Source organism: Cygnus olor, chromosome 4 (assembly GCF_009769625.2).
Source record: "Cygnus olor isolate bCygOlo1 chromosome 4, bCygOlo1.pri.v2, whole genome shotgun sequence".
In the NCBI taxonomy this organism is placed as follows: Eukaryota; Metazoa; Chordata; class Aves; order Anseriformes; family Anatidae; genus Cygnus; species Cygnus olor.
This window is the reverse complement of record NC_049172.1, coordinates 63754949-63772219: the sequence shown is the minus strand read 5'-3', so window position 1 is coordinate 63772219 and position 17271 is coordinate 63754949. Positions and strand designations below refer to the sequence as shown.

The window sequence follows — 17271 nt, the reverse complement described above, 5'->3', positions numbered from 1 at the left end:
TGTGAGATCAGAGTTACTCACGCTAGGTCAAATAGCACTAAAAAGATTAATTTTTTGTAGTACTTAGTCTTTACCTAGACTGTATTGCGTAGAGATGAGAAGGAGAGCACAAGACTGTCAAGCTTTTTGTACTGGCTTTGTTTTGAGCAGGCAGAGCCAGAGATACCATCAAACTTGGACTGATAGGAGAGAGAAGCTTTTCTTAATGTGGTCTCAACAGATTGTTCTGAAATCTGAGGAATTAATAGCCAAACATAAACCCTCTAATACCATGTGTGTAGTCTGATAGGAACACATTTGCAGAATTGGGCATTTGGTTAAAACTTTAGTCAGTAGGTTAATGCTTACTTACAGGGGAAGCTTGCTGAAGAGGAAGGACTTTTCAAAATGAAAAACAGTGTTGCACAACTTTGACAGTGTTGAACCAGATTTCCAGTGCAATCTTTCATCCTTAATCTTAAAACTTTAGATGTTGCTAGAGTATATTTTTTGTAGGTGTCAATTCATACAAGCATGTGCCTAGTTACATATGTACCTATAATATCTACTGACTTCAGTGCAGTATAAACATTGCTCAGTTGCGTAAACACATTTCTAAGTCAGGGCCAAATTTCAAGTTTTTACAGAAGAGGGATGGTTATTACTGTACGTGAACAATACATGTTTTTCTTCATCTCGTCAATTTTAAATCATTCTATTTTAAAATCATATAGAGTGAATTATATTGAAGCACACAATTGCAATTAAAATCACCTATTACATTTTTAAATATAAGAAAATCAATACTGACTGTAATGCTGGATGTTTATTGTATGTTTGAACTGGGACTACTCTTTTGAAAAACTGGTAGTTCCTAACTCTTCTTTTTGCTGTTGGTGCATTTTTGTAAACAGTTGAACTAAGCTTGGAATATTTTTTTATACACTCCGGCAGATTATACATTGTTTTGATAAAGTATGTATGGTATCTGTATTGAAATGTAAATATTTTAAAACTATAAAGTACATCTGACTGAGGCTTATTTTAAAAAACAGTTAAAACATTGCTTTCCAAACATTTTGCAATAGTGTTAAAATCCTTCAGATATTTGGTGCTTTAAGTGAGATCTTTTTCATCACACATTGAAAAATTTTGTATCATTTGTATCATAGACTAACCTATTCCACAGAACAAACTTCCTTTTGTCTGCTTTGTCAGTAATAACGAAATGACAGTTCTCATTTTGTATTCAAATGGAATTATATTTTTTTAGATGGGTACACCAGAGGGTTTTTTCACTTCATGTACTTTTATGCCAAACCTAACAGTACTATTTGCATTTTTGATTCTGAAAATAGTTTCCATTTTAAAACTTTGGCCTATCATATACAATAAATATTGAAATTGTTAACATAAGAAAAACATGGCTAAAATTCCTCCTTTGTTTAAACTCTTTCAGTCCAGGTTACTGTTTGAATTGATTTTGTTTCTGTAGAAGCTACTAAATAAAATGGCTTTGAATTTTCTTCTTAAGAGTTGTCACTGGCAAAATTAGAACATTCCTAATGAAAGCTGTAATCTTTGTATGTGTGGAAAAAGTGTTGCTGCTCAGCATTATAAACTGTAGGTGGTTTAAGTATACTATTAATGCTTGTCTTTAGTAAGCAACTTTGCTGTTTTAGTAAACATCTACAAGGCTTTGTATGTCACTGACATGGTCTCCTATCTAAATTGTTAAGCTGTTCTATTTTCTCATGGGTTTAATTTAGAAAAAAAAATGTTTTTTTAACATGAAAACCTTCCACAAGTTAATTTGTATGGTGACTATAAAAGTCTGAAAGCAGATTACATGATGCCTCTCTTCCTTTTCATGAGCTTTGCCAAACTGTACTTAGCAGCTTCTGTTCTGTTGATTTTTTGGTTCTAATGATCAGATAACGTCATGTGAAAATAATTTCCTTCATATTTAATACTCTCAGTGGTTTGAGAGAAATAATTGTAATGAATGTTCCTTTGCATTCTGATGCAGCATGGAGAAATAAAAAGATTGCAAGGAAGTCAACAACCAACTGTTAAATTCATGTAGAGCTAGTCTGTGCGACTACACAGTACATCCTAAGTTGGGTTGGAATGTCATATTCTGGGCTTTAATGCTTTTATTCTTCTTGGTCCTGTTCTGTAAGGATAAAGTACCTGAGGTTGCTTTCTTGGTGTATTCCAATTACCTCACTAAACTTCTCAGCATGCTGAGAAAAGAAGATCATTAATGCTTTACAGAACAGCCTTTCATATTCATAGGGAAAATTAGTTAAACTTCCCCAAACTCAGATATGAATAAATTATATTTTTTTTTTTCTGGGAAAAAAAAATAATAAAATTCTCATCCGCTTTGATAAATGCTGAAACATTTTTAGGTGACTTTGAAACAATTCTACTGCTCCTACTGATAATTTTTATCTGTACACTTGAACATAGTGAGAATTCAAAGGGACTGCTTGCTTAATGGTCCTAACATATGTTTGAAAGTTCAAATATGGAATACAAGTATCTGTTACTTCAGTGATCGCTTTGTCCCTCCACCCTGGCCTCAAGCTGGGGAGACTGAGGCAGTGGCACACCGCCAGCTCTGTTCTCAGCGCCCCCTTCCCATGCTCTTGTCCTCCACAGACAGTGCTTTGCTTCTGCCACTCTGCTGACCCTGCCTCAGGCAGCGTTAGGGGCACCTCTGGTGAGCAGGGTGGGGTGTCCTGTGGAAATCCTACTAACTATGTGGTTGTGCCTGCTGTGCTGTCAGTCCGGACAGCCAAAGCACAAAGACATGGGCAGATAGAGGGATGTGTATAAATAGCTCAGCACATTCATTCCCAAATCTTCGTAGTATTATTTTACACTGTGTAAAGCAGGAAGGTATGAAGGGGAGAAGTATGATTGTAAAAGAAGAGCCAGGCACATTTCTCCCAAGAGCAATAGTTAATCTGAGGGAGAGTCTAAAACCCAAGACCAGAGGTGGCCTGCCTAGAAAGGCAATGCCTAAGAGAATCTGAATGACCATAATGTTTATGGGTGACACTAACTTTGTTGATGACACCAAGGCAAGTGGTGCACTTGATATCCCTGTTGGGAAGGGATTTTATCAGGAGGGACCCTGACAGATGTGATAACTGGGGCCATGTGAACCTCATGAAGTTCAGCAAGGGCATGTTCAAGTTCCTGCATCTAGGTTGGCGAGATCTCCAATGTCAGTACAGGCTGGTTGTGGACATGTAGATGTGGTGCTTAGGGACATGGTTTAGTGGTAGACTTGGCAGTGCTAGGTTAATGGTTGGACTTGATGATCTCAGAGGTTTTTTCCCACCTACATGATTCTATGATTCTACTTAAGGTGAAGAATATGTGTTAGTTAACCAGTAAGAGTTTTCGTTGCTAAAGGTAGCCTTAGAATCTGCTCCAATACCTGGGAGCATCAGCTGATACCCATTGACTTCAGTGGCTGCTGAGCAGGGCTTTTTGTTGTGCAAGTACATATGCACGCTGAATGAAAGTGTTAAACAGCAAATAGAAAAATAGCATTTGGTGTGTATTTTTAAAAGCAAGAATATATTTAATATGACTACAATGTGCTTTATTAGGCTTTGCTACTAACTGAGCTTCAGTGACATTTAGGTAAGCAAGACTGGTTTTCATCTTGCATTAGCAGGTACAGTGCAAGATAAGCAAATTGCTCAACCATTGTCAAAGTATCAGGAGTTAGTCTTTTAAGACTTTTCTGTGAATTAATACAATGTGAGGCTCACTTACATCTATTGGATAAAAACAAATTGCAACAAATCAAAAATACAGTAATCTATAATCCAAGTTGGAGAGAAGTTTTTTAGGAGAGTGTTTAGAATGCTTCATAGTATGAATGCTTCATCACTCAAAGGCTAATCTGGCTTTTGACATATTTAAATAATTATTCTATTTACATTTATACAGAAATGGGTGATATTGAGGCAGAAAATATCATTTGCGTAACTTGAATGGATATGTAAGGTAGCATTGTTCTCTTTGGCTTCCTGCCTTATCCTTTCCATCGATGAGTGTGATGGGAACATATTTGTAGAAGTCAATGATTTCTTTCACAGAATTAAATTTCTGGGGAAAAAGGAAAATTGTAATTATTCATTGACACTGCAAATACTATATGTTTTTGTCAATAACATTAAAAGAATTGCAAATGACAACATTAGAAGTAGGCAATATTTTGCATAGAATTATGATTGGACAGAAGCTATGATAAAAGGAAACGCAATGGGATTTAATCCTCTTATTTTCTTTGTGTCTCCATCTTGTGTGATAGAAAGCAGCTGTCTGCTTGGAGCAAAAGGGGAGCATGTCTAGCCCCAGGAATGCAGTGAGTGACCCCATAAAAGTCTGTGATAGCAGATGCAATGATAGGTTTTGAAAAGATGAAGCAACTTTAAGTTATTACTAACTTTATCCTATCAAAATTACTCTTAGTTTGTAGTACATGATATACTGCTGGTTTCTCTGTTTTTTGTTGTTGTTTTGTTTTGTTTGTCTGTTTTTTACATGTACCTTTTATTTTCCCATTTGATTTGCTAATTAAGTCACTATAAAATCCCTTTAATGTTCGAGATCAGGAGGGTTTCAGCAGAGTTTTAATTTTGTTCCCTGCTGTGAGAAACAATGATGTCCCTTAAGCCCATTCATAAAATGATGAATGTTTGGTTCGAGGTTCCTGAACTGATCAAGTTGCAACTGAACCATTCTCAAACATGTTGAGACAATCAACATGAGCTAGCAATTGCGCTTGCAGCCCAGAAAGCCAACCATGTCCTGGGCTGCATCAAAAGAAGCGTGGCCAGCAGGGTGAGGGAGGTGATTCTCTCCCTCTACTCTGCTCTTGTGAGACCACAGCTAAAGTGCTGCATTCAGGTCTGGGGCCCCCAGCACAAGAAGGACGTGGATGTATTAGAATGAGTCCAGAGGAGGGCCATGAAGATGATCAAAGGTCTGGAGCACCTTTCCTGCGAAGACAGGCTGAAGGAGTTGGGGTTGTTCAGCCTGGAGAAGAGAAGGCTCCAGGGAGAGAGATCTTACAGCGGCCTTCCAATACCTGAAGGAGGCTTACAGGAAAGCTGGCGAGGGACTCTTTGTCAGGGAATGTAGGGATAGGACAGGGGTAATGGTTTTAAACTAAAAGAAGGGAGATTTAGATTAGATATTAGGAAGAAATTCTTTCCTACGAGGGTGGTGAGGCACTGGCACAGGTTGCCCAGAGAAGCTGTGGATGCCCCATCCCTGAAGGTGTTCAAGGCCAGGTTGGATGGGAATTTGAGCAACCTAGTCTAGCGGAAGGTGTCCGTGCCCATGGCAAATCATTCTATGATTCTATGAAAGCTACCCTCACCTGTCCTACTGGTGAGAATCTGTCCTTGATTCTGCCATTCTGATGGTTAGCAATCCTCTACTTCTCTACTTTCCAGTCCATTCATTACTAATCACCTTGTGCCATTGACTTTCAATTTAAATAGTACTCTTCCCTCTGTGTGTAACTTCAAAGCTTTTGCAGGTGAGACAAACTGACTTCTAACTTTAACTCTAGAGGTAAGTGATCCATTTCTGTCATGGATCCAGTCACGTGTCATGTGTGATCACACCACTGTTTTTCATCTTGAGCTATTCTTTGGATTCATTGTTAAGTCACGAGAACTGTACACAGAAATGCAAGTATACTGTTAGTTTAGTACTTTTAGTGCTGTTTCTAGAAGAAATGCATGGCTTATTCTATCACATTTCCTATATTCACAGGCATACTGTATACATGATAGTATCTCATGGTAATCACTGTCACTTCCACCTGATCCATGCCCAGTTTATAACAAGAGGATCAGATGAAATCTGATTTGGCAATCTTGTATTTTTTTAAGAATCAAAATTACTTGATTCAAAGCAAATGTGCTATTTTTTAAAAGTTTTTGTAATTTTTACTAATATAATTTTGATCCACTCTGCTAAAACCATGTATTTTGTATGTAGCAGATTAGCAAAGTAGATAATATTTAGTTAGAAAGTAGAAAATATTTAATTTTTGTGTCATGATGAGCTTTAAATGTGAGCAAAGATTTGAGTTGTTTGTCAAAAGAACTGTGTACAAGAAAAGTAGCAGTGTTATAGTTATCTTTGGATCTTTAATAATGAAAACTGACTGGAATGGGGGAAGGCAACAACCAAATAAATAGCGTTTGCTTGGAAAAATAACCCTCCCACATTATTTCATGGTTTCTGAATATCCTTTGTCCCATATTTTTCCTACTTCCTCATCTCTTTTTAAAGATATTAATTCACCTTTTGTTATATGAGGGACAGACAATTAGAGAATCTGGTTGATTTTGTAGCAATAGAAGCAACAGACCATGCTGCCAGATGTATGAAGTTGTACAGATTTTAAAATTTCTACTTATTTTAACAAATTACAAAATATGCTAAAGTTATAGGTATAAAGATGTATACCTGGAAAAGGAGGACTTTCCGCTTTACTTTGCAGGTGATACTTAGGATAGGTAGAAATATTATACATGCATAGGAAATTTTCAGTTATTTAAATCAGTATTTGAGCATGGCATGTAAAATTAGGTTTTAAATTACTGTCTTGAAGTTACTTGAAACATTGAGACATACTTGAAACACCAGTATTGTAAAAGAAACTAATGAAACAGCAAAATTGTTATGTGTGGAAGTTTATAATAAATCTTTGGTGTTAAGAACTTGTGAAGTGCAACACAAAATAGACAACATACAATAAAATAGGCAAATATACAATAAAATAGACAATAGACAGAGGTCATTTTACTTACATCATCTCCTCTGAGACCTGTTCCCAGCGCATACTGTTGGCTGTCTTCTAGAAAACGTACTTTAATGTTGTATACTCTTCTTCCATAATAGACAACCAAAACATATGGTTCAGTGTTTGATTTCTTTGAACAGTCTCTAACCAAGAAAGTCTCATCCTGTATGACACAAATTATTATAGTAGTTATACCAGTAAATCCTGGTAAAAGTGTATCATAACATTTGCCTAGAGCTGGTGTTTGGGTGTTTGGTTTTAAATCTTGCAAAACTAGTTAATTTTTACAGTGCAGTGTTATACTGTATCAAGAAAATATATTTTTAAATGAAGTTTGATGGTAGGCAGTTTAGCAAAGCACTTACTTTAAATGTCGTGAAACTGTGTTTAAATCAATAATTTCCATGAGTCAAATATAATTAGCATACATTTTGACTGATGATAGTGAAAAGCATGGCTTGATCAACGCTGCTGTCTTGTACAATGTTAAGCTGAAATCTTTATTGAAGCTCCATGCTAGTAAATAATCTTAAAATGAGATATCAAAAGTCAAATCAATTAAAAGAAAAAAGTTAATGAGTAACAGTAAGAAGGAAGAAAGGATAGATAATGACATTTTTTCTTTTTAAAAAACAGTGTATGATTTTGGTTAATTTCCTTTGGATAGAATAATGATTTATGATACAAGGACATGGTCTCTAATGCTTGTTATGACCTCTTAGTTTTAAATTGTAGTGAGTCTTAAGCTGGTATGATATATATTTACACTATTGGGGTAACCTGGGTGTGTAATAAATCCTTTATGTAATTATTACAGCAGTTTCAATTATAGTTTCTGTTTTTAAGGACATGCAATAATAAAAAGATACCCATGAAGTGTAACAGTGAATATAGAAATAATACTGAAAAAATGGCTTTGTCCACTTAATGCGTGTTCTGAGTTGACACCCATGCAGAACTACCCAGTAGGTTGTTCATATACATAAAGTTCAGTATGCAATTAAATGTTTGCATGATTGATTTTAGCAATTTCATTCAACACAGTGAAGATTTTCATATGCGTAAAGAGTTCATGAACCTAAATGTTTGTTAGAAAATGTTTCAGATTCTGTGATCTGGCTGTCTAGTTTTACTCTTTTGTAGGAAGGCCTTAGAATAAGAAAGTTACCAGTGATGGAACTAAGATTCCAACATTAATTCCTTCAAATGACTTTATCTAATTCTGATCCATGTCAACTTGATATTTCTCATTTATGCAGTAGAGGATCAGAGGAAGGAAAAACAAAATGTCACTTTTTCAAAATTACGACTCTATGGAGTGTGTTCTCATATATATGGTTTTATTTTATTTTTTCCTTAACTGTAACAATGTTTGAGACTAGAGTGAAAGAATATGTAAATCAGAGAATCAGAGAAGCTAAGAACCGCTGACAAATCTAAGCATTTCACAAGTTTTTGGATTCTATGCGAATAATAACAAATTATTGTCACTGTAGTAGGAACTACAGGAATTTCTGACGAGAATTGCCAACTGCACCAGGAGACCTGAACTTTTTTTTTTTTTTTAAGGATCGGCAGCTAATGAAGAAACCAAGAGATGACAATAATCAAGGAATGCTATTAATCTTATTATATCTGATTCTGTGCTTGCTGTAATCAGTAGTAGAACCCATGCTGTGGGGTGCAAGACTTTTTTCTGGCCAGAAATCAGATACAAAAAAAAAAAAAAAAAAGAGGGAAAAAATGTATTTATGCATTTCAGTGAGACTGTGCTAATATTGAAGAAAGCTGCTACAGTGTATTTCTACAAGAATGTTAAAAAATAGAGTCATTAATTCTTAAATGGATACTTTTTGGGGTTTTCACAGGTAGCTAAGGATAGGAGGTTATAAAATCTGATTTACTTCTGAATAGCTGAAAATCACTATGCTATTCCCAGCAGATGCTATGAATAAATTGAAGTCCAAAAAATATACCTACATTGTTGTTCTTGCTGATAGTCCTCCTGGGTGCAAAGCATTGAGCTGTAAGCCAGGATCTGGTATCAGAACTAATCCCCACACTCAGCTGTTATCAAAGGCACACCTTTACTAACTGCTTCTCATTTATGCTCCCCTACACAATCACAGAGCGGCTGTATGCTTTGCTTTCCAAACTCTTTTCAGAGTGGGCACTTCAGGATAGTGTAGTCAAATTCAGATCTGATGGGAGGCCTCAAGCCATTACTCTGAATGCAATCAGAAAGAGCTCACTGAGAAACTGCCTTCTCTCTCCCATTTGCCCTGGGATCCCATACTGCATTTAAAATTATTATGCACAGAAGTATTCTAAAGAAACATTGTAAAACCCTATCAGACTGGAAGCCCAGTGGAAGAAGTTAAATGACCACAGAAAAATTAAAAACACTGGAATAACTTGATGCTAGCGCTCTTTGGCCTGGCTGTCCTCAGCAACCCTTCGCAGCTCATTCTGATGTGGGTCTGCCAGAACACCAGGGCAGCCACCAGGACGTGTGGGACCCCTTGTGTTGTGTGGGGCCCCAGCCCTTCGAAACTCCCTGCTGGCTGTTAAACCATGGCAGTACATCAGCCCTCATGCTCCTGACTCCTTCAGTGACTGCAACTCCCTGGAGACTGCAGCTGAGAGGTTTTGTGCTAAAATTGCCCTCAAAAATAGCAATCACTGCATTCTATTATATTAATAAGTAAATAAATCCAGCCCTTCACAGTTTGGGGTACTCTGGGTTGGCTGATGGGTTGGAATGTGTCTTTGACGTTTCAGCCCTGAAGGCTTGCTTTCAGTCTCTGAAGTAGTTACAAGATAAATGGATTTTATGCCTTTTGTTGACCATACCACAAACCTTTTTTAAACCCAACAGAATTATTTTTATCCACCCGCATTGCCCAGAGTGAGACAGTGAGAGCAGAGCGTCTTTCATGTAGGTCACAAGCCAGTGCTAGCTGCCCCGGCTGCTGGGCACTGCTCAGAGCATTCTGCTCAGCATCTCCTGCTCCCAGGAGTCATCCGTCCTTCTGCTCACGCCCTCCAGGCTGTGCTTTGCAAAACACTTAAGCATAATAATGACTGCAAAACAGCAAGATAGGTGGATGCCCATATGACTAGTAGTTAATTAGAAATAAACAAACACTGAAACATACTCCTGTCCTTAATCCTGTTGATAATGTCTGATGTGTTAATTAGCAAACTACTTGTTGGTGTATATGTGTTTGGTAGTGTGGCAATTAAGAATTTTAATGTAAATTTGTTTATCAGAAATGCAATAAAATCAGTTGACAATATTTTTAACTCTTTCTATATTTTGTATCAAATCTAAGTTGTTATGGATTGTATAGTTAGTTTACAAAACAACAACAACAAAAAAAAGTAAGCCATTGTGGACAGTTTAAAGACATATTCTCCAAGATTTACACCACAGATTTCAAGATAAATTGTACTTACGGTGTTCTCCTGTAACAATGCCACCTCTGCTTCATGGCGATCATATTCTCCAATGTACCATTCATATTTGTTTAAGTCCTTAATTTTAAGATATCATAATCAGTGTTGAGAAATTCACCACAGCTGGTAGAAGCAATTCCCAGTGAAAACTGATTAAATCAAATTTGCCTTTAAAGCAAATTTATCATGGTTTATTAAAATGATTATAATGCATCTATATCTAGAAATTGTTTTGGAAAATCTGTTTCAAATTAAACATCTAAATTCTTATCATGTTGGATTGTTTTCAGGGGTGCTGAAAGCCCACAGGTTTCAGACTATTTAATTTCTTAGACAAATATATTTAGTAGACCATATTTCTTAGTTGTGTGCATGCTATAGAGTGATAATCCCATTTAAAAAACAACAACCCTGCCTTCATTAAGCAAAGTATTATTTACCTTTTCAGTGGGCTGGGTAAGAGATTTCATTTCCCGTTTTACAAGTGAATGTTTTGTGAATGGTTTGTTTTCATATGATGTGCACTGTATAGGAGACGGTGACCTCTTCACTGACACATCCTTTACATTTAATGTGGGCTCTGTAAATTCAGAAAGAAAAACAGTCATATTTTTTAAACTTAAATTTTAGCTTCATTTTACCCTATCTGTTATACACAAGAGAATAGCATTTACAATTTGGAATTGCAGTTTTGTGTTCTCAACCTTTACAATTTAGAACTGTTATGACTGCTCTTGTGCTAATGCAGGACCAGTGATTTCAGATTCATGCCCCAAGAAATTTAAGACATGAGTTAGTTTTCTGATGCCTTTTAACTGACATCACTCTACAAGGTTCTCGTACCTGTAAGCACAGCAAAATATTATATGTAAATTATAATAAAATATAAAATACTAAATAAAATAATAAATACGGGGACATTTATGTTCTACAAGTGTAATTCTGCTCTGCATTTACCTTTCAAACCCCTTGCATTTGTATTGTATCCAAGCATATTAAAGCTCCTCATTTATCCCATTGCCAGATGGCATTATTTCCACCAAGCCTTAGAGGATTCAAGGCTCTGCTGTGCTGATGAATTTCAGTTTGCTCTGCAGCTTGCTGCAGTGAATAAATTTAGGGCCAGGCCTCATTTTTTGGATACGGAGTAGTGAATTTGCTCTTGCATCAAGAAAAAGGTGAAGGCAGAGCTCCCAGGCTGCACACTCTGCTCCCTCCTTTCCTGGTGGGGTTACATGAGCCAATTGAGGTTGCTCAGGCAGCTGAAAAGCGTCCTCCTGAAGCAAGTGATTTGCAGTCTATATTTAATATTGCCTTTTAACAGCACAGCACCAAAGAGTGCACGGGATGGCGCAGGACCACAAAGCGTGGGGTGACATGGGAAAGCTCAGGCTGGTGAGGCTGCAGTGGAAACAGCGGGAGAAAAGCTTCAAGATGTATGGTTAGGAACCATTTTGCAGGTGCACACCATGAGAAAAAGAAATGGTTAACTGCAGAATGAAAACATCATATCCTGCCATAAAACAGAAGGCATTTTTATTTGTTTTGTGCAGTGCTGTTGGTAGAAATGAATTAGTGACTATTGTAAGAGTAAATGAGAAAAATGTGATTATCGATGGCTTCCATCTTTTCCTTTACTGTCATAAGAGACAGTAATGTTTGCCAAAATGAAATTTCATTATATTTTATCTGTTGCTCATGTTTTATCAGATTATTCTGCCAATACATAACATATGAAAGTTTTAAAGAAGTTCAGAGACGTTCTTTTACAGAAGAATAATAGTTTTCATTGTTTCATGCATGTACCATGTGTCTTGTTCTGGTTTACAGCACATTGCATTTGTGTTTAAGCCAGTAAACAATGTCCACTGATGTCAGTAGGAAAACAACCATATTCATTTATATTCATTCATATTCAATAGGCAATCGATCCCTTCAGAAATGAAATTACTGAGCCAATTGTGTAAAGGGTCTGTAACCAGGCATCTACATTTTTTTTCTGCAGATTGAGTCGTTAAAACACCCATATGCCACCATTCAGTTTATTAGATCCTGAAGCTGTCATTTGTGTTCACATTTCATTTTTGGTGGCTGTCCTCAGATACTTTATTCTTAAAAAGAAACCCTGCAGCTAGCACTATGTTTGCTTTGTGACTGGTGTGTTCTGTAGAATTTCTTTCTCGTATGTCAAGAAGTAGAAAATTCTCTTACACTGCTTGCCAAGAAATTAAAGAACAGTTTAGATTTTTACACAGAAAATAACTTGTTTTAAACAATAAAGGATAAAAAAAAAAATCAGAGTGAGAGAAATATATATTTACATATTGTAAAAAATACAAGGTTATTCGTACAAATCCAGTAAAGTTAATAATTTCTTTGTAAAATATTTTTTTTAAATCCAAACATGGGCTTTAAAGGACCACGTAGGATAGCAGGGGTGAAGGCCACTTCTTTGTTCTGTTCTGTCCCTGTTGTTTCACAAGGGCAAGGAATTTAAGGAGATAAAGTGTGGTTGCGCTGTCCCAGAGGGCCTGCGCGTGAAGGACCAAAAGCAGTGGTAGGAATGGCAGGAGTTTCTGAAGCAGAGGTTGGTACAGGGAACCTAGGAAAAACAAGGAATTGTGCGTAGATGAGAGGACTGAGAAACTCCTGAGAACAGCCCGAAACAGAAGTAAAGGAGCTTACGGCACGAAGCTGAGGGAGGTGGGCTTGTTTGGCCTGACACAGGCTGAAGTCAAGGTGAATCCTTCTTTATTTGAACAAATAATACAGCCTGTATGTGCTTCCTGGTGTTCCTGGCTTTTAGCATGAATTCAGATTATGCAGCTCATGGGTTCTCAGCATGGCTTAGAGGTTTGTATTTTTGGTAGAAAGGGCATTTGCAGTGGCAGTTAAGGGAGAATACAAAAGTACAGTAAGTGTAGTCAAAGACAGTAGAAAGTTACCAGCATGGATGAGCCCTGTACTCCTTGAGGCCCCAGAGCCACTGGGTCTCCCAAGGCATGCACTCTCAAAGACTTACTTTAAAAAAAAATGAGATAAAATATGAGATAACTTGGCTGGTGCACTTTTAATGACATTCAAAAAACCCAGAGACCCACAGAATTCAAAAGACCACGGTCATGTTATTTATATGTACTCCACTTAAGGTTTAGACACACTTCTTTGTCAATCAACCTTTTTATGAAAGACCAACATATCAGAGAGTTTCCTTTCTATAATATTTCCTCTTTAGTATATATATGTGCAAAAATCATAATTATACAACATAGTGATAAATGTTTTCTTTTTCTTACACAATTCTTATCATGAAGTTTGGCTAACAAAGGGATTTTGCTTTTCAAATGTCTGTAAACAGATGACATTTTTATTATTTTATTTTATTTTATTTTATATGTTATTTTATGTTATTTTATTTTACTTTAATCCTTTCTCTTTTGGATTTATAGAATTGCTTTTTAAAGCAAGTGTAACTTTGACAGGTAGGGATAAGTCAAATAGAACTTTTGGGCTAAAGGGTTAAATACAAATAAAGCCATGTTTTTTTTAGAAGAGATTAGGTAGAGAGGTTGACAGACACCGGATACAATATGACACAACAGCAAAAAGCCAACACAGCTTTTAACTGTGTTTGTGGCAGCATCATCTTCCAGATTACAGAGTGTGCCCGTGAATGTGGTGAAACTCCCATGTGCTGCATTTAGTTCTGTGAGTCTCAAAAAAATACAGGGACAATGACGGGAGTGATGTTGCCATAGTTACTGGATAAGCCACACCACGGGCTGGGGCTGAGCAGGGCACCCCACAACTGCTACTTTTGGCTCCCAGTCCCTTCCCTCAGGAAACACCACGCAGCCCAGTGAATTTCCTATTTCCAGCCATAATACGTTAACAGGCCTGTCTGATAATGCCATCTACAAGTCCTTCCCTCTAGGAATCCGTGATAAACCTAAAGTAGTTTCCACAAAGAAAAGATCAATGTATTCACTTACACAAAGTCATTAAAACCAAGGTAGCTGCTATATAATATCCTGAACATCTGCAGCTTCCACCCATGTCAGCCCAGCAATTTGCCTTCTCCTCTTATCCCTGTTGTCCTTCAGCAGCTTGTCCAAATCTCCTTCCTTTTCTGGGTGTCGGGTTTTGTAGTGGCTTAATGCCCTTGGGTGCTAGGTTAGGCATTTCTTAGCTTTCTTGAACCATGCGCAGGGTACAGCCAAGCAAGTAACTCCTGTTGGTTCTTCATTGCTATTGACTGTGCCATTGTTTTACTTTTTTTTTTTTTTTTTTTTCCTTCTGCTTGCTTCCTTTAACAATCCCTTTATACTGCCTCAATGCACTGAAAACACCCAGTGCAGATGCACACACATAGAAACACAGATCTGGTGCCTACTGTGTCACAGTTTATCCATTCCTGGTTTAGTTTTCAAAGCTCTTCTCTTCTTACCTGAGCTGCAAACATTCTTTGAGCTCTGTATATACTGGAAGCTAGGAGAAAGCAATGAAAGTAACGTCAGAAAAATATTTCTGTTAGCGGCACATATTTAAGTAAGAGTAAAATTACAGAGCAATGCATAGCTGTGCTGCCCCAGAACACACCTTCATCCTACAAATTGCAGCCTTGGGCTCTCCTGAGTTTCAGGTGGTAATTTTGTATTTACCAGCTTTTGACAGATTTCTCTTCCATTAATTTCTCCAGTCACTTTTTGAAATTACATACATTTTTACTCCCCACGAGCCTTTGCAAGAGTTTCATGCTTTAACTCCATGTATTAATGATTCTATGATTCTTTGATTCTATAGTGAAGCACAATTTCCCTGTGTCTGTTCTGAGCCCACCCCCTGCTAATTTCACCTGATATTTCCAGTCCTTCCATAAGGAAGATGCAGCAAGCAGTTGTTCCCTGATGCTTGTGATTTTCTCGCTCACTGCTGAGTGCCCCAAATTTTGTAGTAATATTAGTTAGAACTGGGAAATGCACTGGACAGATAACTTCCCATAACAGAGCCACTGGTACCACAGCACAAGAATCAAAATACTAGGGGTCACAAATACTGGTAATAATTTTAGGTATTACAGGTAGTAATTTTATCTTGGAGAAATGCTGTCATCATCAAGAAGGCTAGATGAGAGATTCTGTCTTATCAGTCAACTGTAGGAAAGATGTTAAATTTTTGGCATAGTTCCTATACTTTATCCTATACTTTTATATTTTGTTGAATGCTTTAGGAGAGATGTGGTAGAATTACATTCAAAAACTTATTTAGAAAAGAAAGATTTGCAAGGTTAGAAAAGTAGTAGAAACTGTGGCAGATTTCTATGGAATAATAATTGGCCTTAAGAAGGCCAAGCATATCTTCACATATAAAAATGGAATACAGAGGGTAGGGAAAATGCTGAGGCTGGAGATGACAGAGCTACTTCGTATAGTATATTTAACACCACTGCAGGGAAATTGAGGCAAAATATAATACACTGGTATGCTATTAAAGATAAAAATTGAAAGTGTATTTATAATAGCTTAAAAGCAATTCCCAAAGACCTGTGCTTCAGGGCAAAACATTATATATCACTACATGGCGTCAGAAAGTGATATCTTCTTGCTTTTATTACATAGTGAAGTATAATTTGCTACGTGCAGAATGTTTAGTTTTTGAAGCATCCAGTACAAGCTCATGAAATTCTTATATTCCTACCTGGATTCAGGAAGATGCTTTATTTTGTACTGTTGTGCTTGTAAAGTCAATTCGAGTTTCTTCATCAAATCTGTAACTATGAATAAAAAGAATGAGAACTTATTGTATCCTCTCTTGTGTAACTTTGACAGTATTCTAGCAACTACCACAGAAAAAAAATTGTTAACCAAATTTGTGTACAAGGGGAAGCTTAGAGAAAGCTAATAGGCTACAATCAGTCTGATTTAAATCAGTCAATTAATGATTAGAGTAGGAAACATTACTGTGGTACTGAATGTTACATGGTGATGCTGAACATTGCAGGTTTTGCTGGTGCCAAATATGGATTAACATAATATGGATTAACATAATGGTAAATAGTGGAGAATGCTGTACTAGAAGCATACAGAGAGTTCATAAATCCTTTTTGTAGGGCAGGACAGATAGAAAACAAATGCAGTCAATAGTACTTCTAGCTGAAAATCGGGAAACCGTGCCTTAATCCACAAAAGGAACTGCCAGAGGAAATTATGAATTCATTGACATGGAGGTGTAAACAGCATAACAATTAGTCTGTATCTGTCTTCAAGGTATTTTCAAGTATTTTTTTGTTTCATGGACCTTCATGCAGACAGAATAGCTTAAGGTGGTTTTAAAACATTTTATGTGCATTTAAAGAATTGACATATTTTTAAAATGCTTTTTGAAAAAACAAAACAAAACAAAACAAAAGCTGCTATTTGTAGCTTTAAAAATGTAAAGCTTAAAAAGACAGATTTTTAACTCTTTAAAGATTTTTCTTTAAATCTCTTTTAAGATTTTTAACTTTCTTTTTCACTCTTTTTCCCCCTAGGACCTTAAAATTTTGGTTTGCTTAGAACAAATGTGATGCACTGCTTCCCCAAATAGGTGTAGCTAATGCAAATTAAATCCCTTTTTCCACTCCATTTTCCAGAACCGTTGAGGTCACTCTAAATCTCTCAGTTCCCAGCAGATGTATACCTGGGGGATGTCTATTACTAGTTTTAATTCAGAGCCAGACTGCATAATCCTGTACAGTAGGATAGATGTCAGGTTCCTGTACTGAGAACTACATCTGGAGTTTTAATGATAGGCTATTTTGTTCTTGGGATATGAAAGAAAGAAAACAAGTTAATATATTTTTAAATACTAACCTTTTTCTCTTCCAGATGCCTATATAAAATGATAACATAGACAGTGAATATTTTTCTTTTGATTACCAACTTGAATTTACCACAACAAACTCAACTATCTTTTCATTTTAAATTCAGACATTCAGTTAT

General features: G+C 36.6%; 1 protein-coding gene across 2 annotated transcripts in view; it reads right to left on the bottom strand.

The window, feature by feature from the left end:
* Nucleotides 1–1469: 1469 nt before the first annotated feature.
* The window catches only part of CLNK (cytokine dependent hematopoietic cell linker), a 29930-nt gene continuing 14128 nt past the window's right edge, over nt 1470–17271 (bottom strand). Inside the window, exons 9-15 of one of the 2 annotated variants that reach the window (XM_040555775.1) lie at nt 17143–17161; nt 15989–16064; nt 14739–14779; nt 10732–10871; nt 10292–10369; nt 6840–6995; nt 1470–4113 (exon numbers count right to left, since the gene is read on the bottom strand). In XM_040555775.1, coding sequence (XP_040411709.1) covers nt 3982–4113; nt 6840–6995; nt 10292–10369; nt 10732–10871; nt 14739–14779; nt 15989–16064; nt 17143–17161 — 642 coding nt within the window. In that variant the 3' untranslated portion in view covers nt 1470–3981. Of the gene's footprint in view, nt 4114–5052; nt 6996–10291; nt 10370–10731; nt 10872–14738; nt 14780–15988; nt 16065–17142; nt 17162–17271 lie in introns of those variants that run through there. The other variant, XM_040555774.1, reaches the window with a different exon arrangement.